The sequence below is a fragment of the Passer domesticus genome, chromosome 2 (assembly GCF_036417665.1).
Source record: "Passer domesticus isolate bPasDom1 chromosome 2, bPasDom1.hap1, whole genome shotgun sequence".
Taxonomy (NCBI): Eukaryota; Metazoa; Chordata; class Aves; order Passeriformes; family Passeridae; genus Passer; species Passer domesticus.
Window position 1 is genome coordinate 29,429,218 of NC_087475.1, and position 23,041 is coordinate 29,452,258.

The following is a 23,041-nucleotide window of genomic DNA, read 5'->3' on the forward strand; positions in this document are numbered from 1 at the left end:
CTGACATGGGCCAGCAAAGATCAGCTGGCCATTCGCTAGCTTCAACCCTCAGTCTCTGCTACTTCCTCTCTGCAGAAAGAAAGTTTATTTATAATTACTGCCATAGGACACGACAATAGGCTCAAAGAGATCCACTGTCCAGCAGAAAAATTAAAAATTGCTTTCTCTCTCCCCCGCCCCCCCTCCCCACCAAAGATCGCTGTGCTTCCATATGTGTAAGGGGCAGAAGGCATTTCCACTCACCCAGCTGAAACTCTTTGAAAGGCTGTGAGCCTCCCCCGGCGTTATAAATGCCGATCATTCCTCCTACCCTCGCCGTCCCGGGACCCTGTTACCCCCGCGGGAGCTGGCCCTGCCTCGGGCCCCGTTCGTGACCCGTCCTGCCTACTGCTTTGTGGCCGACGAGCTCCGTACTCCTCTCCCTGCCCCTGTCCTTTCTGGCATCGCTAGGCAGACCGAAGGCGGCTTATCCCTTTTCCCAGCGTGGGGTTTTCCTTCCCCGTCCCGGCCCCAGGGGCTTGCGGGGAAGGGCGGGCGGCGGTGGTCCCGACCCCACAGCGCCCCGCACCCTGCCCTGGCCTGCTGGTATCTGTCCTCCCAGCCTGCAGACAGGGGAGCTGAGCCCTCTCCCAGCCCCGAAATGACGCAGCCCCTGTTCCAGCATCGTCTCCCGTTTGGGCTGGCTCCATTTCAGAAGCCGTCTCCCTCCACCCCCTTCTTCCCAGCCTTCCTCCTTCCTCCTCCTCCTCGCCTCACCGTCACTCTCAAACACCCCCCCCCCCCACTCCCCACGCCTCGCGCCCGCTTCCCCCCGCCGCCCCAAACTCCTTCCTCAGGACCGTGGGATGCGGGTGAGCTCTGGTGAGAGTTGCCGGTCTCCATTTCTAAGCGGGGAGCCGCCGGGAGCGGTGAGGCAGCCGTGACGGGGGGGGGGAGCGGTCGGGGGGTTAGGGAGGCGGAAGGAGGGGGGTCCGCACCCCCTCTCTCCCCATCTGGAGCAGCCGCTGGTCCCGGGAAGGTGCAGCCCCCGGCCCCGCGCCCCTCGGTGGGCAGCGCTGCCCCGCGCCGGCGCTCCCCTCGCCCTGCCCCACGCGTGTGCGGACGGTGCGGGGACGCACTCACCTCGCCACTGACGGCGCCTTTTCTCACACCCTCCACGCCCCCCCAAAAAACCCAACAAAGACCAACTATTTGCATAGCGTTCGGCACCCTCACTCAGTATTTATCCCCACTTTTTTTATCACCCGTCTACCTCCGCCCAGACCGACCCTTCTGCCCCACCCCACTCCCCCGCATCCCGGGTGTAACCGGATGGCAAAAATCAAAGCTGGCTCCAATTTACCCCAGTTGTCTTCCTTTGAACACTCATAAGGTAGGTATGGTGGGATGCTGCGCTCCCACTCCCCATGTGCTCAGTGAGGTGCCTTCCTCTCCACCCTCTTCCCCCCCCGCCCCGCTCTCTGTTCCTTAATTGGCTGTATCTTGATGTGCACTTGTTTTGTTTAGCCTATTTTACCATTGCGGACGAGATAGGCAGGAAAAGGAGTGTTTGACTTGGTATGTCTCTGATTTTTTTTTTCCCCTCTCTCCCTGCCTTCCGAAGTTAATTTGCATTCGAGGTCTAATCCATGTTTTAAAATCCTGCCATTTGAGGACTGTATAGGAACAGGGCATTCGTTTCTATTTTTGAGGAGGAGCCTCTCCTGCATTTGCTCCTTTTTGTATAATTTCATTGTGCTCACAAGTGACAGGGATCTGCATCAGTTATTTTGCAATTTATTTCTTAAAAGAGTTGATCAAATTTTCTTATTTTTAGAATTGCAGAGGGAGCAAATACTAGGCATTAGAAAAGGAGCATACATTATTAACAATGTTGCAAACTTAGTCACAGACTATATATTCATATATATGTATTAATCTGCGTTCCTTGGAGTTGAATTTCTGCCTCCTGAACATTTGATTTTGATGAGAGAAATCAGCCAGAGAAAGTCAACTATACAAATACTAAAGTGTATTTTTAGTTCGTCACATCTATTTACAGGTGATTTTACTGCTGTTTGCTACTCTTGCTCCAGCACTTAGTAATTATTTGACTCCAGCAAGGCATTTCATAGGATTAGATGCTGCTTTACTCATTAAAGAGTTTTCAGTTTATCCAGGTGTAACTTTCATCTGCATCTCTGGAAATAGCTATGAGGCCACGTGGACTTTATGTAAAAAGTATAAAATATAAATGAACATATAAAAAGATTAGATTGTATCCATGGTTCTTTGGATGTGATGGAGAATCCCTCTGTGTTGAGGCCTTTATGGGTCCTTTAATAACTTTCACATATTTTATTTCTATCTATAAATGAATTTTCTTTTTTAGTGTAGTGATTACATGGATGGTATATGTTACATAATATTCATATGAAGCCTTTCAAGTATTTCTGTATGCGCACAAATTTATTTTTCACAAATATATGTGTGTGCATACTATACGTTTATACATGAGTGTGATAAAAAACATGCTGGAAGAGAAAAACTGCCCAAAATAAAAAATATGCATGAAGGAAAAGCCATTAAGATAGTTCACTGGGAGTTGGTATCTGGTACATTGCAAAAGTTACTTTAGTTTCAGACTTTACTGTAAACACCTACATATACCCCCATCTCAGCATAAAAATCCCTATGTGTGTATTTTGCCCTTCTAGAACTAACTAAATGGGACTATGAATTATGCCTAAAAAGATGCCACTGATATAAAAATCTTATAAAATAGTAATAGAATATGGAATTTTGTATAGTGCCAACAACTTTAGCACAATTCTTGGCATAAGCAATTTAATGCAATTTTATTTGTCTGAACCAGAATGATATTACAAAGTGAATTAATAGAACATTAGTACTGAAAAAAAGAAACAGTTCTTCCTTTGAAATATGAAGTGCCACTAACTTGAGATGAAACCTGAAAGTCAGTGAATAATATATGGGAAATATTAATATTTTAAATGTATCATATTTAAAATTGCTGTGAACTTAAACAAGATTTCATATCAAGAAAAACCAAGTAATTCATTTTAGGTTCTAATCTTATATGCAATGTTTTACAAATGAGGCAACTCACTAAAGGAGGGAAACCAGGTATGTAAGCATATCTTGTTATTTTGCACATGAAATATGGTCATTATGGAATATGAATTTAATTTTGGAAATGATAAAAAAGAATGCTTATTTTATTTTTTCTACTACGATTCAAGAAAAACAGTTTTAAGTAGATGATTAATTAGATGAAATGGACTAATATGGCCCATAATACCTGTATGGGCTTTTATACCTTGTGAAACCCCACCACAATGGGACCTCTATAAAAAGTATGAAGTCAAGTAATACAATCATATTTTATATTTAGAACGGGAGTTGATGTAATCCAGTTTAATGTTGTGAAAAAGTGAGCCCTCTGGCACTTGGCATGAAATTATTTTAAAATTACTCCTTCAAGTAAAGTTAGTAGAAAGACTGTACCATGGTTGAAGCCCAGCACTAAAGCTCGGGGGCAAACTGGATGCTGCTGCTTGCCTTGCCATCTGTTTAAGTGCAGACAAGGTGCTGCCCTTGGTCGTCTCCTTAGTTCAAGGTCTATTGGCTCCACTATTTCACTGTCCTTCTCCAACGAGCTCAGCGTGTGGAAGCCAAACCTGTGCTGCTCAAGATGGGCCAAATCTTGCTTGTCCCATGCATTGAAGTCATGTGGAGCTTTGTTTGATTGGAATGAGCAGGATCTAGCTCTCATTCTGCTCCCTGAAGTACTTCCATTAGACCTTAATGTCAACTAAGAGATTATTGTTTCATTTATTTGATGTGAATGGAGTTAGGTATGAAGGCCACCCTGATCTTGCCCTTATGCCTCAGCTGTCTAAGGGTTATATCCTATACACTTTGACTAGTGAATCAGGCCAGCAATAATTCTGGTCACTAGATACTGATAAGTAGGACATGCATTACTGAGCATTTTGAACGCTCAAAACACCTCATACCCGCGTCTTTGCATCGAAGCAAGTGCTGGACGTGTATGAGCTTAGCAGAAAGGGCAGTTGTGTGTTCTGGGAAAGAGTTAAGGCTGCCATGAGGACTGTCAGCACTTGTGAGGTGTCTTGTTGAAGGACACAAAAGCCTGGTTAGTCTGTAGACTGGCTCCCACATAGCCAGTTGCTCCCACTATGAGCTAGTTGCAGGTGCCACAGAAGAAGACAGGGTGATGATGGTGGGGAGGGACACAGTTATCACTTGCTACACAAGTGGATCTTTTTCTGTCCAGTTTTGGCCAAAGCTCTGGGACATTTGCTATAGTTCTCTCAATTATGTCTCATTAATTTCAGTAGCTTGTGTTTTCATTACAAATGCCCAGTGTCCTTTGGAAACTAAGTATGGGTATTTTAAATTCAGAATAACTGTGGTGAGAAAAAACCCAGGCTTTTCCTTTTTAAGCAGTTTTACCATTTAATCACAGTTTGTTTAAATATGCATTTCTCTGCTGTGAAATAACCTTTCTTTCCACATTTATGTGCACAATCCTAACTCATAGCAGAAAAAAACATTTTAAAACACTGTGTCATGCTTATAGGATAATTATTAATCTTGTCAGAATAAAAAGCGTACTAAAAGTATTCCATACAAAGGTTTGTGCCTCAACATTTTTGAGAGTTTTTTTTAAAGTAATCAGAGATGTCATAACAGGGGGAGAAACCATACGATATATACCATGTTGTACAAGACTCCTAGAGGACTATTTAGAAATACACAAAGCTTATTTTTTCTCCTTTTGGTTAGCAGACTACTTGATGAAAAGGTATGTTTTTATTTTTATTCCTGCTTGTGTCTTACAGTTCTATGAAGGTGATGGGAAACTACAAATTCCAGACTTTAGTTGTTATATATGATATAAAACTAAGGAAGAAAAATCCTCATAATACATATCTGGAGGGAGAAATACACAATAATCATGCAATTTGATAACAGAAAGAATAATTATTTGACAATAAACCCAATGTTAAATACAAGCAGAGTAATATTGTCCTAGTGAAAAATATAGCAAATAAAATGATGCTACAAAAAAACACTTATGAAACTTCCTCTATGTTTAGAACTTTTCCAGTTGAGTTCTCCTTTTTAATCATTTGTGACCACTGAGATATGGTTAGTGAACAAGCCAGTCAAAACTTTTCTGTCTTGATTTTCCTATCCCGTATCTACAAATCCAAAAATGTAACTTGTAGTAACTGCACTTGATGTTAGGAGGGTGATTTTGCTGCTTGTTTGCTTGGATTTTGCTCAAGACTTGATTTTGCCTACCCTGACTCATGCTGAAATTTCTGGTGCATGTGAGCAGTGTTTGTAGGGTCATCTACTGATTTTGTGCAAGAAGGACAGCTTTTCATACTAGGGATTCTGATAGAAACAGAAAAGGGATACTGTAGGATAGCGACTATTTTTCAAGGACGTTGGGCATTCACTCCTTCATTTAAGTTCAGTGAGAACTGTGAAAAATCAATATTAAAAAAAAGAGCAAATTTTTCTTTAGAAAGTTAAGTGTTATGGAAATTTGACTTGTACATCTCTGGCTATAATAAATAGTAAAATTCTATAGCTGGAAATGTCTGTTTTTATCTTTGTGTGGGTTTAGCATTAGCTATACGTATATAAAATGCAAATGCACCTTTCCTCATGTGATAACTGTTTGCTTTGCCTTTTTCTTTTAAGAGGTAGAAAAAATTATTAAACTACTACTGCCCTGAAAAAAAACCCAAACAGACAGAAACAATAGAAATTATTGTTCATTACTCAGGTAAGAAAATAAGGTCTGTAATCTGCAGAGGGTAAATTATGATTTTATATGCTGCTGATTTGCCTTTCTGAAATTAGGATCCTTGTACTGAAACTCTTTCAGCTATTTTTATTACTATTATAAAAGAATGAGATGCAGATTTCACACACCTGTTAGAGGGACAGCTTTTTGCACTGTGATACTCTGAAACCTAAGGAAAATACAGCAACTTTTCGGGGAGCCACCAATGGCTGGGGAGAGGAGAGTATCTGCACATGCTTCTGTGCCAGTGAATGCTGTAGCCGGTTGTGTGCACCAGGGGCTATGGGTTTTCTTTTCAGAAGAGGACTAGCAGAAGAACAGAAAGCCATGACTAGTTATTGATCCAAGTCCCCTCAGTGCAGCACTGTCAAGTTTTGGGATCAGTTTTGGCTGAATGGTATTGAGCTGCAACTGGGAAAGGAACCCAATCCAAAGCTCTTTCCACCCCCTGTGCCCACACCTGGGGAATAATTCCTTTGTCTGCAAGTGGTGGTTGAAGCTGTGACCCTCCTTCCAGCAATGCCCAGGACAAGCTGGCCCCAGGGCCCCCAGCAGGAGCTGGGGTCTCTGGGATGGGGGGGTGCTCCGCTTTGTTGTGCGGAACCCATAGGGAGGGGGCTTCCCTCCGCATCCTGACGCCAACTTTGCGCTTTGGTTTCATCTCTAATCTCTCTATTAGGGTTTTTAAAATTTTAAATCCTGGCTTCAGTTAGAAACAATTGGACTGTGCTCAGCACTGGCTGTTTTGGTAGGTTTGAAATTCCTGGGAAAACTCAATACTGGCATTTTCTAAACACAGTAAGCACACTGGAATATTAATAGGTGAAACATTTTAAAGGGGCAACATCACTTTGTAATTTTGCCTGTTAAAATATATCAGCTAGGGGCAGCTTGGGGGAGTTGCAGTAAAGACATAAGTGTTCTTCACAATTTAGAGCTTCTGAATTTTAATTATTTCTTTTTTTTCTACCACTGTAAAAGATCCCTGGAGACAATGGGGCTGTGACACTTAGCAACAGGTTATCCTCACTGTGCAGGGAGCACCATAAAAACCACAAAATGGACACACAGAATAAAATACAACACCCGTTGCCCTGTTTCCCAGTTTCTTTACGTTCTGGTGTTAGAGTAGTTGCACTACATCAGCAGTGGGTAAAAAGGAAAAAAACCCCAACCAAACAGATGGAAATGTCTCTAAAATGACAGAGTCTCTGCAAATTGCTTGAAGAACTATCTAAAATAATAATAATAAAACATTCTATATTGTTCTGGACTTTATTTAAATACAAATTTATGGAGCTGGTCACATAATAAAAATTGGAGAGTTTGGCACTGTAGTTGCTTTGGTGTATTTTTCACCATTGTAATGAGCTACAGGGAAACAAAGGAGGATATGAATATAAGGCAGTTGATATTTAGATTTGTGTGGCACTTTCATATGTTGAAAATGTCTTTTAGAAAATCTATTTTTCTTCTATCGTGTTACTGAATTGTAGAAGACACTGAGATAGAAAAGCTGGAATTATTTAATAACCAAAATGAGGAGTGGTTTTTGTAGTTTATTTCCTATATTTCTCATTGCCAACCTCTTGACTGATAAGGAATTTCAAGGTCCAGACAAAACTCACCCATGGGGTAGAATAGGCTGTTAGAGAGTGAGATGATAGATGGATCTATTCCTCACCTTCCAAACCCAGTTTCTTTATAAAGCAATAGAAAACAAACCTTTTCATAGAGCATCAAAAAGCAAGCTCAAGAACAACACTACTACTATCACACCTTTCACGGCATTTTTTTTCAGGCATCTGCCCCTGATTTTAATCCAAAGGAGCTGCTTTTGGAACTGGCGTGTCCGGCTTTGGTGTGTGCCTGCTGAGGAAGAGGTATGCCCTTTGTCCCTCACCTGCAGATGGCTTGGATGCTTTTACTTTACCGAGGCAAGCACTTCCCAGTGGGCTGCATTCAGAAAGTGCTTTTCATAGCATTAGTACAGAACCAAGTTACAAAAGAATATTAATCTAATACATTCCAAAATTCAAATATGTGTGATTAATAAGCATTATTATCTATAAATAAGGCTCTAATGATACTTTGGCAGTGTTGTAAACACAAGAATCAGAAGCAATTATTGTCATTATTGTTCTGCAAGTACCTTCCATGAATACCAAATGGATATTACTGTCCAGCTCTTTGGCACATAGAAATCCTGTAAAGAACAGTTGTCAGTCAGTAAGGCCTGGCCGGCTGCTGTTAACTACGTTTGTGTAAAATGTAGTGTACCTAAAGACAAAGCCGATGAGTTACTGAAAGCAAGACGACTGATTAAAAAAATTGTTCTTTGTCCTTTGCAACACCCAAAATTATGTTAAATAAAGCCTATGAGAAAGTTTTCCCATCCGATGAGATGAACTGTCTGGTTGTGATTAAAAATGGAAATGGACTCTCTGACAAAAACACTGCCCTTCTTTGTGTGAAACACACAAAGGTGAGGATGTCCCAGCTGAAAGGTGGTGTGTAAATAATGACAACATCCCCCCACCCCCCAGCTGTAAGAGGTAACTCTGGACTAGTTTTCAAGGACAGAAGATGAAAGGGGTCTTAATCCTCACCACATTTACCTCTCCCCTGTTCGTACAGGTCCCATGGACTGGAGTCACGCTGGTGGCCGGGTCCCACTCTCTGTGACACCCCCACTCGCCTGCCTTTGGCAGTCTCACCTCCCTCACCAAACCTTGCTGCTTTAGATGGCGCCAGCCAGCAGCAGCATTTTGTGGTGGGTGTTATGTTGTTCTTCGGATGCCAGGGTGTCATTGCGAGCGGGAACAGTGTGGGTCTGACTCTCCGAATATGCAGAAAGAAAAAGTAAAAAAAAAAACCAACCAAACCCCAAACAGTAAGCTTTACTTTCCAAATGTGTTCAATTCTTCTTTTCTCTCCTTGATATTTGGGGCGTGCGGCACCCTATACCATGTGGTTTAACATTTTGTTCTCTATTTGTAGGTCAACATTTCCATGATTAAACTTCATCCTTTATTCAGCCTGTTCTGGCTAGGCTTTGCAGCACATGTGATATAAGCTGTTTTCACAGCTAGTAGGCCAAATCTTACTCTGAATAAGGGAGCCAAACATATGTGACTGAGTCAGACACTTAAATCAACTCCTTGGTAAATGGGAGATAACTCCAGGTGCAGTGATGAACACTGAGAACCAAAAAAGTGGGAAGGGTGGCCAGCGTTCCTCTGTGTAGGAAAAGAGACAGCCTATGCACACAGGCAGTGAAATCATAGCCCTACCCAAATTTTGCTCTCCTGCACTTGTTTGGGGTCACAGAGCCCTCTTCACTGAAGTAATTGGGAATTTTTCCATTCAGGGTCAGGCCAGCCTGGGGTAGGCTCAGTTGCATGGAGCAGGCTGTGCAGGAGGGGGACAAGGCAGCAGGCACAAGAAGGTTGCTGGGGGAACATGGAGCACTTCACCTACAGCATTATGTTTCCTTCACTTGCCCTCCCTCCATCTCCCTTACCGATCTCATTTACAGACCAAGGCTGGTGGCTCTTCTTTCGCTTGGTGGCAGGTATCGGTTGCTCAAAGTCCATGAAGTTGGACTGGGCAACCTATCCACTTAAATCAGTGGAACAATTCCCAGAAGCACTGCCATCCAGAGAGAGTGTGACCCACCAGTAACCCTTAGTGCAGAGGATTTTTTTTTAAAGGACTCTGGCTGCCAGGCCAGCAGCTCTCTTCCTGTCCTTCTTTGCCATTGCCTGGCAATTCTGCTAAGTTCTGGGAAGACTAAAAGGCTCATCAGGCACAAACAGAAGTGCCGGAGGAGGAAGGGATGTCATAAATTATTTAGACCTGCTGTGTGGTTGCTGTGTGATGTTCCTATCTTCACCAGAGCTGGACTGGTTGGGGCTGTTGGGTTGCTATGCAGCAAGTACCAGAGTGAAGAGCAAGAGACCTCCTGCAGGAGGTCCAGAGAGGACCTATTTTCCTCAAATGGACATGGCTGTACCCATAATATTATAGAGAGAGGATTGTGCTTCATGTATAATTTGGTGATGAACTGCAGCATCACAGAGAGAACTTGACAATTAACCATTTCTGTCAGGAACAAGCACTTCCAGAATTACAATGGGGCTGCCTCCCTCAGCTAAAGGAAATACAGGCAGCATAGCAGGACCTTCAGTGACTTTCGTGTGTGTGGGGTTTTTTTTTTTTTATTGCATCCATTCTTTAGGGTTTGTTTATTTGCTTAGGTTTTTTTAAATAGCTTTTTTTTTTTTTTTCATTTAGGAAGGAAAACATATCCTGCCCCCCAAAAAATCTTATTGCTAGATCTTTGGTGAAAAAAGGTCAAACATTGATTACTGTGGCTTTTTGAGTACTGTGTTATTCATAGTTTAGAAAGTCCTGTCCTGATAAGACACACGGTAGACAACACAAATAAGATGAAGGTTATGCACTAGTCTGAAGTTTTGTGGACCTGCCTCATGGCTGGGCAAATCCCTTGGCATGTATGTGGACATCTGATCTACTTCTCTGCCATTATATTGGGAAGAAAAGCCTGCTGGCTATGAGATGTTACCAAGGATCTAATAGAAGACACTTGCCTTCAGTGCTTGTCATGCAGTTAGGGGAGGATGTACAGAATGAGGCACAGAAGCAGATGATCTGGTCCAATGTGCCTTGGGGATATGGAATAGTGCAAGGCAGGGGTAGGATGAACTGCACACTCCTGGAAAGCAAGAGGGAGAGTACCATGATTCTACCCTCACTGGAATGAAAGTTAATCAAGAATATGCTGGAATAAATCCCTATGTGCATCAAAGATACATCAGTATCAAATTAATGGAAAGGAGAAGGGAATTTAGGACAGCTAAGATCTGCTGATAGGGTCAGGTGACCTCCCTGTCCTTAGGTCTACATTTTGGAAACACAAATTGTACTTTGGTTTCACTTTTAAATATGTAAGCCAAATCGTGATGCTTACAGAGACCAAGAAGATTGGAAGAAGATGGGAAAGTCCTGTAATCAGGGTGTGAAAGGATTGCAGCAGGGTATGATGAAGTTAAGCAAAGAAAATTAGAATTTTTCTCCCCAGTTATTTAGAGAAAAGGAGTAAATCTCCATTTTCTTATGCTTAAATAACAGTCCCCCTCTTCCATGGTATAAAAGATCCCAAGATCAGGCAGGAATGAATTAGGACTGTGGTAACAGACATGATTTCAAGTTAATGAAGAGACAGTATGTTTTGTATTATCTTTTCTCTTGTTTTTGATTGCCGTTTTTGGGGGGTTGATATTACTGTAAGTAAATACATTTGTCTTTTGTTTCATTTTCCCCCTGTGACCTATTTCATTTAATTAGAAGGAAATGCATAATAGGAAATGAGTATCATCACACTGGGCTCCATCCAAAGCCCATGAAATCATCAGGAACATTTCCCGGGCTTTTCACTATCACTGCGTCCAGTCCAGCAGAAAAGAGGGGCTATTTCCACCTTATCTGGAAGAATGTGTGTTGTCAGTGTAAAAATATTACAGTTCTTATTTTAAGGTCTGGCCCCAATACTAGGGAAGGATTTTGCTACTGCGTGTGCCTCTCTGTGCCACATGTTTCACATCTGTGGCAGCACATTAAAGGATAAAGGTTCCTAAAACTTTAACTCTGAATATACATATAAAAAGAAGATACAAATTAAGGAAAAGATAAAAGATATTGATGGAAGTACAGGAGATGCTCTTTAACATGCATATTATTGACTCAATAGATTGTTACGGCTTCAGAGCTATTAGGGTCTGCTGTGTCAATGTGTACTTAGGGACTGTTTAATATGCAGATGGTTGACATGACAGACTGGAACCATTACAGTCTATCATGTCAGGGGGGATACATGAATACGCACTTTGCCAACACTGTAAAAAGTCCCTTTAAAATGCAGTAGCTGTTTTTTGCAATAATTTAATAGGTTTGGTTCTTTGGATGCCCAGAGACTTGAGAGTCAGGATTTATCAGCAACAAAATTTATTTCCAAATTAAGTCATTTTCCATGTGGAATGTGCAGTCTGGAGGACCGAGTGTAATCTCAGATACACAGCTCCTATCAAATCTTGTAAAATTAGCTACTGCACTTGTGCATGTGTAGAAGAGATCAGAATCTATCTGTCGGCATGTGTCTTTTTGAAGAATATAGTTTTGTCTTTTTGAGGGGTAAGGGAGAATGTCGTCTCATTTTTCATTCAAATAATCTTCAGTAGCAATTAAATAGCTTATGCTACCTAAGAGATCAGTTATTACAAGATAAGCAGCATGACAGTTTGGAAAACTGAATAAGTCTTTGATTATTTACTAAGTTTTGATATCTGCTATTTGCCTCAAAATGCTAAAAAGTGAAGTATAAGATACAAACATGAAAGGCTCATTTGATCATCATAAGGAAAGGAATCAGTAGTTTTGCTTTTCTTTTCCTCAACAACTTATTTTTTATTAAAATAGCAAAGCCAAGTGTTGTGTTTAATAAGATATATTTTTTTCATTTGAATATCAAATAGAAAAATACAATTAAAATATTTCTGCTTTTACATTAATCGTAGGCTATATTTCAGCAATGCATATATCTAAGAAGCTCAGCATACACATTTGGTATATATTAGATGCTTCTAACAGATGCCCAGACCTCTTCCCCTGATTTTTAATGTTCTTTTTTATGGCAGTGGTCCAGGGACATTTTAATTTGCAAGCCTGTGAACTTGGAAATAATACTTGTAGTGGGGCATTATGTCTAGTCCATTCCCTCTAAGTTTATTGTCCTGTGTCACCTAGCTCTGATTTTAGCTGATTTGCTGAACAGACTTGCATGGTGCAATTACAGCACAAAATTCACTGGGAAAAAGCACTCTGCCTTGCAAATAATAGTAATTGTACAATATTATAAAGGTCTTTCCTCTTATCTGTGGGAGAGTTGGGGGACAAATTCCACAAAAATTTGCATTTTTAGGCAAATGTGATGGCTGATTTCTGACAGCTCCTTTTACTGCCTGGTGCAGTAGAACAGGGAGACCATAGGGACAGTCTGGGTGTGGTGTGATGGGTAGGGCAAGTGCCAGGAGGTAGAAAGTGCAGAGAGTACGTTGCCTACAACCTGTTACACAAGTGCTCCTGGGTCTTCTGTGAGATATCTGCAATGACACAGGAAAGCCAGGAAAAGCTTAGGGAAAAAGAGAGGTCTGGAAAAGCCCAGGAGGTGGCTTCTTACAGCTGAATTTATGCTGTGCTCACGGAGAGGTCCCTAATAGGAGATATCTCTCCCTGGTGCTGAGTTACCTCTGCAACAAGGGAGGACCAAGCAGCAGAAGCCTGAGCTGCAGGAAAATGTATTGTAGCTTCAAACTGCATCAGTACCTGTGGGAAAGGTGAGCTTTGTTCCCTCCCCAGCTCTGGGATGGTGGGCACATCCTTGTGGCAGTGGGTTGTGACCATGGCTGTGGGAGTGGCAGCTCCCACAGCCGTTCTGCCTCCACCTCTGGCCTCATGTGGCTGTCCAGGCCACTCTGCCCTTCTCCTTCCCCAGTGCAGCCCTGGAAGTTCCATATCCCTGTCTGTGTTACCCATGTGCAGGGAAACATCATCAGCTGAAAGATGCACGTATGAAGGTACGATGTGAAGCACTGTGTTACCTGGTGCTAATCAATAAAGCAAAAATGTAGCTTTTGACAGCACTTGTAATTTTGACTATTGCAATGGTGTGCCATTTCTTTGAATGCAGTACGCTTCTGTGCCCCATTAAAGCATGGCTGGCATCGCTTTCAACTATTCACAAATGCTGAGATGTTGAAAAATGTAACATTTACAAAAGATACATCTGGTGTATATTTACAAGGCTCAGGAATCATTTAAATAGTGCCTGTGCCATCACCATATTAGGAGAAAAGTTAGTCCCAGCCGCATATGTGAAATCAGTAGTCAAATGTGTGCTGGTTGAAAGTCCATTACTGTGATATGGTATTTTGGGGTATTAAAGGTGAAACTACTAACCCGGGTATAATGCTCAAATTAGATAAATACAGACCTGCATAACATACGTGATAACTACCTATAAGCACCTGTTTAAACAGTGTGGTCAGAAGAGGGTTATGAGTTTTGAGGGATAAAGATTTAATTTTTTTTTAAGTAAAGCACAATCTTTGGCTTCTCATTGCAAGGTGTCATCATACCTTTTTTCCCTGTTGTTCAGTGAGAATGGTAAGACCTACCTTGGAATCGAGGAAAAAGCTATTGAACAGCTTCCTTTATATCACATAACATGTCAAGGACAAAAAGGTGTTTGTCTCCTCCTGCCAGTGCAATACCACTTAAGTTACATTTGTAAACTATTTTTTAATTAATGTGATGGGTCATGTTTTCACCACACTAAGGCAGGAAATTCAAGGTAAACCAGATACTCCCTTTCTCACTCACACAAACATGAATTAAGCATGTAGCATCAGACTTAATTTCAATTTCTAGGTGTGTAATTGAATCTAGCTCAATGTGAACTCTTTTTTTCTGCACCATCTCATTGATATCTGGATGTTAGTGACATTATTTAAAGCAACAAATCAACCTATAGGACTGTGTTCAACTATATGTCGTTTGACAGTAAATGGAATAAAAAAATGTTACTTTTCTCTAGGGGCAGATTTGTTAAAGGGTTTTCATCTTTTGTCAAGATATTTAATCTTGGAATGTTACAAAAAAATTGCACAGTTTGTACAAGTGCAGATTTCTGCATGCACAGTTTGCCTGATTGCTAATTTGGCTGAACACACTTAGCTTTAACTCACACAAATGAGAGAGGAAAGATAATTTTTCTATACATCCTTCTGAGTCAAGTGTGAGTTGCTGGACTCTAAGGGAAGCAGGTATCCACTTTTGGGGCTGAAGGCTGTCACTCTGGATCACCCTGTACATCAGTCTCAGTTCACGCATGCCAAAGAGAACAAATCCTAGCAATGAGTTGTTGAGTGATGCCAGCAGAAATGAATGTTTCTGAAAGCTTCAGGCTTTTGGAGAAAACAGCTGAAGCCAGCTCTGTGGCACTCACCACTGCTGCCTAACTGAAGGAGGGCAAGATTTTGGCACAAGCCTCCCATGTAATGGACAGATTTGAACACACCTTTGTTTTTCCACAGGCTGAGTAAAGCTGGTATGGGACTATAGAATTAAGCCAAAATGCCAAACCATGTTATTTCCTCAGAGGGGCTCACTAAAGAACAACTTTAACTAAATTATTAGCGCTACTAGTAATTATTATTATTAATTCCTTTTGGTAAGCCTGTCCCTCCATCACAGTAGCAATCACGTGCTGGGATGTCTACTGCTTAGGACATCATACTCTTTTGGAAGTGGATGCTTGTTTAATTGATAGATTGCAAAGAAGGTCTGACCTATTGCCTTTTCATGTTTTGCTTTGTTTCAGTTGCCTGGACTCTCACAGCTCCTTAGTAGCTTTTCTGATCCATCATGTCAGGCTGGCAGCTGTGCCTCTGCACTGTGCCTGCCTGCCCACCATGTGCCAGATTTCACTCTCAGATGCTTGGCATGCCCTCCTCCCTCACTGCTCTCTCACTGGAGATCTGGTTTTGCCTTCACCTCTATTAAACGCCTTGGTTTTAATGGGAACAACTGCTTTCCCTCATGGGTCCTCAGTCCTGGGCTTTAGGTGTGCAAGGACAGAGGAGGAGGGCACATTCCCAGATGTCCCTAGGTGTGTGCTATGTATGTGGGATCAGGCTTCTGCCTGACATCTGCAGACTGAGCCCTCTACCCCTCCCAGTGAATGGTCCCACTCCGAACCACGAGCATTTTAATTCTGAGATGTTTTCCCCAGGCTGTGTAACTTTTGCCTGCACTCTTGGCTCCCCACTGCTCTTGAGCATATTTCCCTGGGTCATGCAGGCCCACAAAGGTTGGCATCTCAAATGAATAAATTTCATTTTACATCAGTCCACCTGAAAAATTGTCCTCAGAGGTTTCCACCTCCTCCCCAACATCAGGAAAAAATGGTTGAAATTTTATAAGCAGATTTTCAAGAAGAAACAGATTTTTTTTTTACTGCCAAGCTGTATAATAGGTGTATTTGAGAGGTCGTTAACTTCAACAGTATAGTCAGAAACAGTGTTACACCCCACACTGCATCCATCGTTAAGCAATTAAGTTACTGATGGGCTTTTACATTTATTTACCTTGATGGAAAGATATGTTTACTGAACCTGAGTACAAATCAACATGAGGAGGTGGAAGTTCAGAGTAAATTTGACTAATGATGTTATGTTTTCATCCTTAAAAGAAAGGAAAAAAAACCTTTCTGCTTTTGATGCTATTTTATCTTCATTGGAAGGGATCCGAAATGATCCCAACTGTCATGTGAGTGCTCAGTTAGGCTTAGATCCTCTTTGATTGCAGCTGAACATCTCTCCCCGTTGGCTCATACCTTTCCTTATATGAATACAGCATACAGCACTTCAGGTTGTTTACTGAACAGCACTTTAACTCTTCCTCTGTGAATGCCCTCACGATTATATCTTTAAGCAAAATTTGAGCTGTGGCCACCTTGGCCTGAGGAGATGTTAATGTGGCCTCATTGCTGATGTGAAGGAAGAATTTCCTTTTGCTTTCACAGTAACTTCTTAAACAAATGAGAAATATTTTGTTCATGAATCTTAATTCTCTCTCCTTTTTTTCAGGCCCACTCTTTTCTCCAGTCTTGGTATGTGGATTTCTCTCTCTCCAAGTAATTCCTTAGCGTACCCTTGAATGGCATCTACCACACGTGAGCATCCTCCACAGTCTCTAAGATACTTTTGTTGTTTTTCTTCTTTGAACATTTGTTTTTTTGAGATGACATTGACAGACATGAGGCCTAAGTCTGGAGATGTTCTGTGGGTAGAACTCACATTTATTTCAGTATGTCGAGCAGTTTTAGGATCTGATCCATATTGAAGACTAGCATGGTGTAATGAGGCCTGGGCATATACAACAATATGTATTCTAACACAGCTCACTCAAAACAAATATGTTCCCTTCTCTTTGGCTGGTATAAACAAACAATCTCCATTGTGTTCTGCATGGCTCTGCTGCGCCGCCTTGCACATGGCAAGAGCTTGGCTTCCCTGTTCATAAAAACAGCATCTCCCTTCTGCGACGCCGTGCGCGCCCAGACAGACCTGCAGCTAAGGACACTGGTCTGAAACGGATAGCTGGTCTGGTGTTAAGTCCTAGTTGAGGGAATGAGGGAATTTTCTTGTGACAGATATACTTAAACAGGGTCTTGTTTCTGAGTCCTGTGGACTTCAGTCAGACAATACTGATTCTGGATTCCACAGCTGGAAAGCAGAGAATCAGTGTAATAGTTGTTGCAAGATTCCCTCACAATGACCCACAAAATCTTCACTTCTTATCCTCGCAATAAAAATCGTCACCTTTGTGAAAAATTCGTGATGACTTGAGGTGGAAACATTAGCAGGGGTGAGCTCAAAACTCATGTGTGAGACCCGTTGTCTGTGTGAAGCAGAGTGAGTTTGAACCCAGGTGTTACTTTTGTGATTGAGCTCAGACTTTTATGCCATTTTGCAAAGCCATTACCCTCTCCTGTAACTTGTGCTGGAAGCAGAGTGAGCTGTTTTGGCACTGAAATGATTTCATTGTTAGGCTAAGTGTTACACAGATGGCATTCTTAAATGTAAAATTCTTTTTATGATTCTTTCTATTTCATATTTATTTCATTAGATCATTATTTATGTTAAAGAGTCACTATTAATCTGAAACGTGCTCAGCTTGAAAGAAAATGTTGAGAGGAGTTTCAGGTATCTGATCCTCAGTCCTTTAGTTTTTGTGTTTTGCATTTTCCTACTTAAAATGGTTTTTTCTGTCTCTAGGTGCTATGTGACAGATCCACACAAACAACAGAGGGGAAAGAGCCTCACTTAACTGATTAGAGGAGAGAAGCAGTGAAAGGGAATATGCACAAAGCACTGCCAAATTCACAGAGCAAAGGAAAAGATAAAAAATAGAATGATTTCACCGGCCTTTTTTTTTTTTTTTTTTTCTCCACAGAGTAATGTAAGGTATTTCTTATACTAGCACCAGGGAAAGAATTTTCAGAAAAAAAAGTGATTTCTTAATTAAGGATCTCTAATTCAAAATATATTCATTTAATAAAGAGTAATTATGATAGAAGCAACTACTCATTCATATCAATAATTCATTCAGAAGTAAACAATATCAACATATTATCATTTATTTTTCTATTTAATAGGCTGTGATTTAAAATAAATCTAAATCATCATAATCATTCTGCTCCATATGCTGGGAAAGAAAAAGTCACCTTAAACCAGATGCATATTGTGAAAAAAAAAAGGAAAAAAAAGAAAAAGAGGAAGACAAGTTGTTCTAAAGAAACAGCATATGGGAGAAAATCTTAAGCCTCAGTAAAGATGCTCTGCTTTGTAGATGGCAATTTAGTTTTGAACTGAAAGAGGGTATGTTTAGATTAGCTATTAGGAAGATATCCTTCACTTAGAAGTTGGTGAGGCACTGGAACAGATTGTCCAGAGAAGCTATGGATACCCCATCCCTGGAATTGTTTAAGGCCAGGTTAGATGGGACTTTGAGCAAACTGGTCTAGTGGAAGGTATCCCTGTGCTGGGCAGAGGGGTCAGACTAGGTGGTCTTTGAAGTCCCTTCCAACCCAAACAATTCTGTGATTCTGTGATAACTATTATTCTATGATAGCGAGGCTGTTATGCCAAACAAGATTCTGGTCAATAATTTGCAACAACTAGGAGTCAAATACTAATTTCTTTCTTTTATAAAATTAAAAAAAAGAAAAATAAGATTTATCTCAGTTTTATTCAGGAAAAAGCAATAAATGTGATCAAGAAAATTCTAGTTCGAAGATGTTCATGTATGGAAACAATAGGCTGTTTGCAAGTCCTTATGTGTGAAAATAATAGTCTGTTTACAAGTTCCAAGTTGGCTCTGCACATGTACCTGCTTATGTGCTTGGAGCTGCATTTATTTTTCCTGTTGCTAATTACCTAGCCAATCCCTCTCCTAACTTGTATCCTTAACTACCCACATCATTTTGTCAGCTGACAGCTCTTTTTCAGCTCCCTAACACATCAGCACTCCTGAAGCATACTCAGTTAAAAACTTTTATTTCTGTCACCTGTCTGAGGTCCAGAGAGTGGCGTTTGGAGCCTGTGGATCAGGGTTGCGCTTTGAATTTCTTTTACTTTTGACATACTGAAAAAAGCATGAAGGGCTCAAGCCCTGGTCAGCCTGTGCTTCCCAGTTACAGCATCACAAGAAGTTGGTGTAGATCTCCGCTTACTGCTTTTTTCTGTTTTTGCTTCCAGTAGGTGAGGCCAGTGGCTGTGGTGGAGAGTGGGGTGTCAGCACTCTGCCTGTTCTGTTCCCACAGAGCAAGGCAGCACTGACAGCACACTCTTGGGCCCCAGTGCAGCCATAGGGCCCTCTTGTCCTTGGATGAGCTCAGCAAAGCCCTTTCTCTCTCCCAGACAGAGAGCCCTGTATTCTGTCTGGGAAAATAAGACTATGCAGCCCTTCTTCCCCAGAATTCCAGCAGCAATGCTCTCGGGGACCTCTCAAAGTGGTGGCCGCAGTTAAAATGCTGTCAGCATAGTGCAGTTTAATTCTGCAAAAAGTTGTTTTCTTAGCCTCTCAGGTGAGTTTTGTCACCTGTGTCATTATTGTGTTACTCTTCCAAGATTATTGTTGCTGTCCCAGCAAAGGCTGCCCAGGGATGTACAGTTCCAGGGCAAGCAGGTTTAAAAGGTATCTGACTTATGTTCTTTTCCAATCTATCTCTGTCATTAATATTCCTCCAAAAATTTTTAAGGAGAAAAGTGAGTCATGTTTGATTTTCCATACCCTAACAGAGAGGAGCCATGTACTTTCCACAAGCTATTGCATTATTTCTCTCTCCGGTGTGGCTCTGATTTAGTGCTGGATGAAACTCAAAAGGAGGATTAGTGTAGAGAGACTCCCATATGCTTGGATGCATTTCTGAACTGTGTACTATCCTCACTGCTTTTGATGAAAAAAGCTGGGCTATAAACCTGATGAGAACAGGCTTCCATGCAAGATGTTTAGTATTTCCTGCTTCCATTTGGGCCAGGAATACAGCACACCCAGCCACTTTTGGCCCTGTAGCTCTTGGTCACAGGCCTGCCTGAAATTTAGAAAACCACAGCAGTGGAAAATCAGTGGGGGAGTGAAAGGAAGTTGATTTTTCTCCACTTTAATAAAGGCTAGATTAGGGTTTTGTTCCAGTTTTGGCAAAAGCTTTGCTGGGGGAAGGGCACAGGTAGAATGTTTTTATATTAATGGAATTGGTTAATCTGTCTATTAGATGGCTGCACTGGAATGCAAGTCCCTTTTTATGGTCCTGAGTAGAAGAACTGCTTTTTAAGGGCTGCCCTTTCTGGGAAAATTAGAGCTGGATGTAAAACTCTGACCATATTGTATTTAAGGAAATTGAGAGCATAAGAAGGAAGCAAGATGAAGAGAAATAGTGAAAAAGGGAGAGAGGGAGGCCTCCCAAAGATAAACTGCTACAGTGAGTTGTGCTACTGCTTGGTGTCACACATGGGGGCTTCACTATACCTAACACCTGATCATTTTTCTAGCTAGTAATTAAATTGTAAATAGTGAAACACAAAGCAGCACTGAAATTGACCCTAAAACTGCTGGTGTACTGCCATTTGGGACTATCTTCTTTAGTATTTTCTTTTTTTAGACAGAATTTCCCAATAGTACTGTTATCAGTCGATCATTTTTGCTGATTCTCCTCTCCATTACAAAGGTTTCTGAGTTTGTGAATGAAAGGCTATGTTTTCTCAACCAAATCCTCTACTCCTCGGTCTATTAGTAAACTAATGTTAACTTACAAGATTTGACTGAAACCTCCGGGTCTGCCAGCTGGATGCTTGAGGAGTCCAAGCTGGCTAGGTAAAGAAACACCTTTTTCACATGACCCAGCTCGGCTCCCGAGTTGCCCCACAAGTTTCTATCAGTACAAAGGCTGACATTGTCTACAAGGAGCAACTCGGATTACGGTCCCTTCCAGCTGCATTGCCCCTGACCCCAGTGCTGCCCTGGGCTGCCCACGCTCTGCCCTCCCTGAAGCAGGGAGGCTTCAGCTGCAGCCCGCCGCTGACAGCGCCGAGTCTGCTCTTGAGGGTGGCCTTGGATGTGCTTTAAAAGGCAGTGCAGACGCTCTGTGAGGATAACATGGAATGATTATTTTAGGGCAGATTTTCCCCTAGAAAAAAAAATAGTTCTACATGTGCGCAGTTTGATCTTCACACAAAAGATTTATATAAGAACTCACTTCTCTCTGTCAGTTACAAAAAAAAAAAAAAAAAAAGCATGCTGGCAGGATTTAGGGAAGTGTGCAGGCTAAAGGATAGAAGCAGACAAAAGGGAGTTTTTCTTCTAAGAACATCTGCACAGCTGGAACCCTGGCAGTGCTGTGGTTTGAAAGCCTAGGTGTTGCATGACTGGGGCAAGGGACAATGTCTGTTTGGCACCCTCCTGACACACAAATTTGGCCAGAGATTCTTAGAGCAGTCCTCAGCCATGTCCCTTGCTGTGCATACACAGATGCATGGACATTATTTTGCCATCAAATGCCTGTTTTGGGGAATCTTCCACCCTGGAGGTAAACTATATATAAATGATCTTAGGGTAAAGGTGAAGGGAGAAACTGTGATTTCTTTAAGCGATAAAGTAGATATAAACCAGGCACAGAGTTAACAGGAATGGAATATCTGCAGTGCCTCTAGATCAGCAGAAACCAAACTTCCCTGACTCCTAGATGCGCTGCAAAAATGTGCCTATAGTTCAGGCTGGAGAAACTTAACAATAAGTCTGTTAGAGAAACAGCCCTGAGAGCCTGGCAAGGATAGAAAGGCTCCCTTGAGGCACCTGCACCCCAAATGTCTTTGTAAAGTCAGATCACCACCTACGGTAGAGCACAGGCTAGCTCAGTCTGGTCTGCTTTGTGGCATGAAGGAAATGCATGTGTGAGTCTGGAGTTGTTCTGATTTTTGTCTGTCTCAGGCTGGCCCCATTCAGCCATCTCTGCCCTTTCTGGGGAGTGAGTCCCAGATCCAAAGACAGATTCTAACAATACAGCCTGTGTGCATGCCTCTAATATAACATGATGCATATAACTGAATATAAGCAGGGATGAGGCTTTAGATCTTCCTCAAATCTCACTGTAACTTTGAGATTGTCAGACAGTGCTGAAGTGAGAGATCTGGAGTAGGAAAATTAGTGAACACAAAAGTCATGATATTTACTCAGTTTATGCATTTTCTCTCTCTTTTTCCATAAAACCTGCATAACTGGCATGTAATTGTTTTGCTAAGTGAGTCTTGAAAGCAAAAGTCTTGATGGCTGTCACATATCTTCTTTGTAGTACAGTGTGTTGTCCTCAGAAGATAATCAGTAGAACTTGCTCAGAAAAACTTAATCAGCAGAACTGAGCACATTGTCAGTGCTTAACAAATAATAAATTATAATAATAACCGCAGTTCCTTTTGACACAACCTATCAAACTTTTGCTTTATTTCCAGGAGTACCTTACTTACCTCTGTTTAAGATTTAATACTTTCTACAGCTCTGCTTGTTATGGTTGAGAGGACTGGTAATACAACCTAACAGGGTGGAAGTATTGACTGAAATAAAATTTTGACAACAGGCAGAAACAAAATACAAAGAAAATTCTTGAACTGTTCCTTTCCACTTACTGTTGTTGCTTTACAAGTCTTAAAAACTGAATTAAAGAATAGATTTGATCTGTTATATTGTTAAAATGTAACAAATTAATAGAATCACATTTAAATTTTCTGATAGTCTGTTTTTTAAAAGACAGACTGATTAGGCTTTCTTTACAGAGAGGTGAATGTGTCCAGAAGCACTTCCCTTATTATTAATTATTTTTATTATAAGGAGCTTGGATGGCTCAGAAAGTTGTTAACACAGCTGGGGCTATCACTTCTTTGCCACCATTGTAGTTTGGCCTTGGCTTGGAGTTACTAACACTCATATAATTTTCTGATTATTTGGTAGTTTTTATGCAATTTGGTGGTGGGTTTTACTCACTTTGAACAAGAGATGTAT

At 41.4% G+C, this 23,041-nt stretch overlaps 1 protein-coding gene across 50 annotated transcripts in view; it reads left to right on the forward strand.

The window, feature by feature from the left end:
• Positions 1-23,041, forward strand: part of LOC135293611 (uncharacterized) — a 39,438-nt gene that overhangs the window by 8,137 nt on the left and 8,260 nt on the right. For 2 of the 50 annotated variants that reach the window (XM_064408004.1, XM_064408005.1), the window contains exons 1-4: positions 641-851; positions 1,263-1,372; positions 7,650-7,731; positions 16,576-16,661. The exons of 1 other annotated variant lie outside the window; for it this stretch is intronic. In XM_064408004.1, coding sequence (XP_064264074.1) covers positions 641-851; positions 1,263-1,372; positions 7,650-7,724 — 396 coding nt within the window. In that variant the 3' untranslated portion in view covers positions 7,725-7,731; positions 16,576-16,661. Of the gene's footprint in view, positions 1-640; positions 909-1,262; positions 1,373-7,649; positions 7,732-8,076; positions 8,622-16,575; positions 16,666-23,041 lie in introns of those variants that run through there. 47 more of the 50 variants (XM_064408007.1, XM_064408008.1, XM_064408010.1 and 44 more) reach the window with 33 other exon arrangements.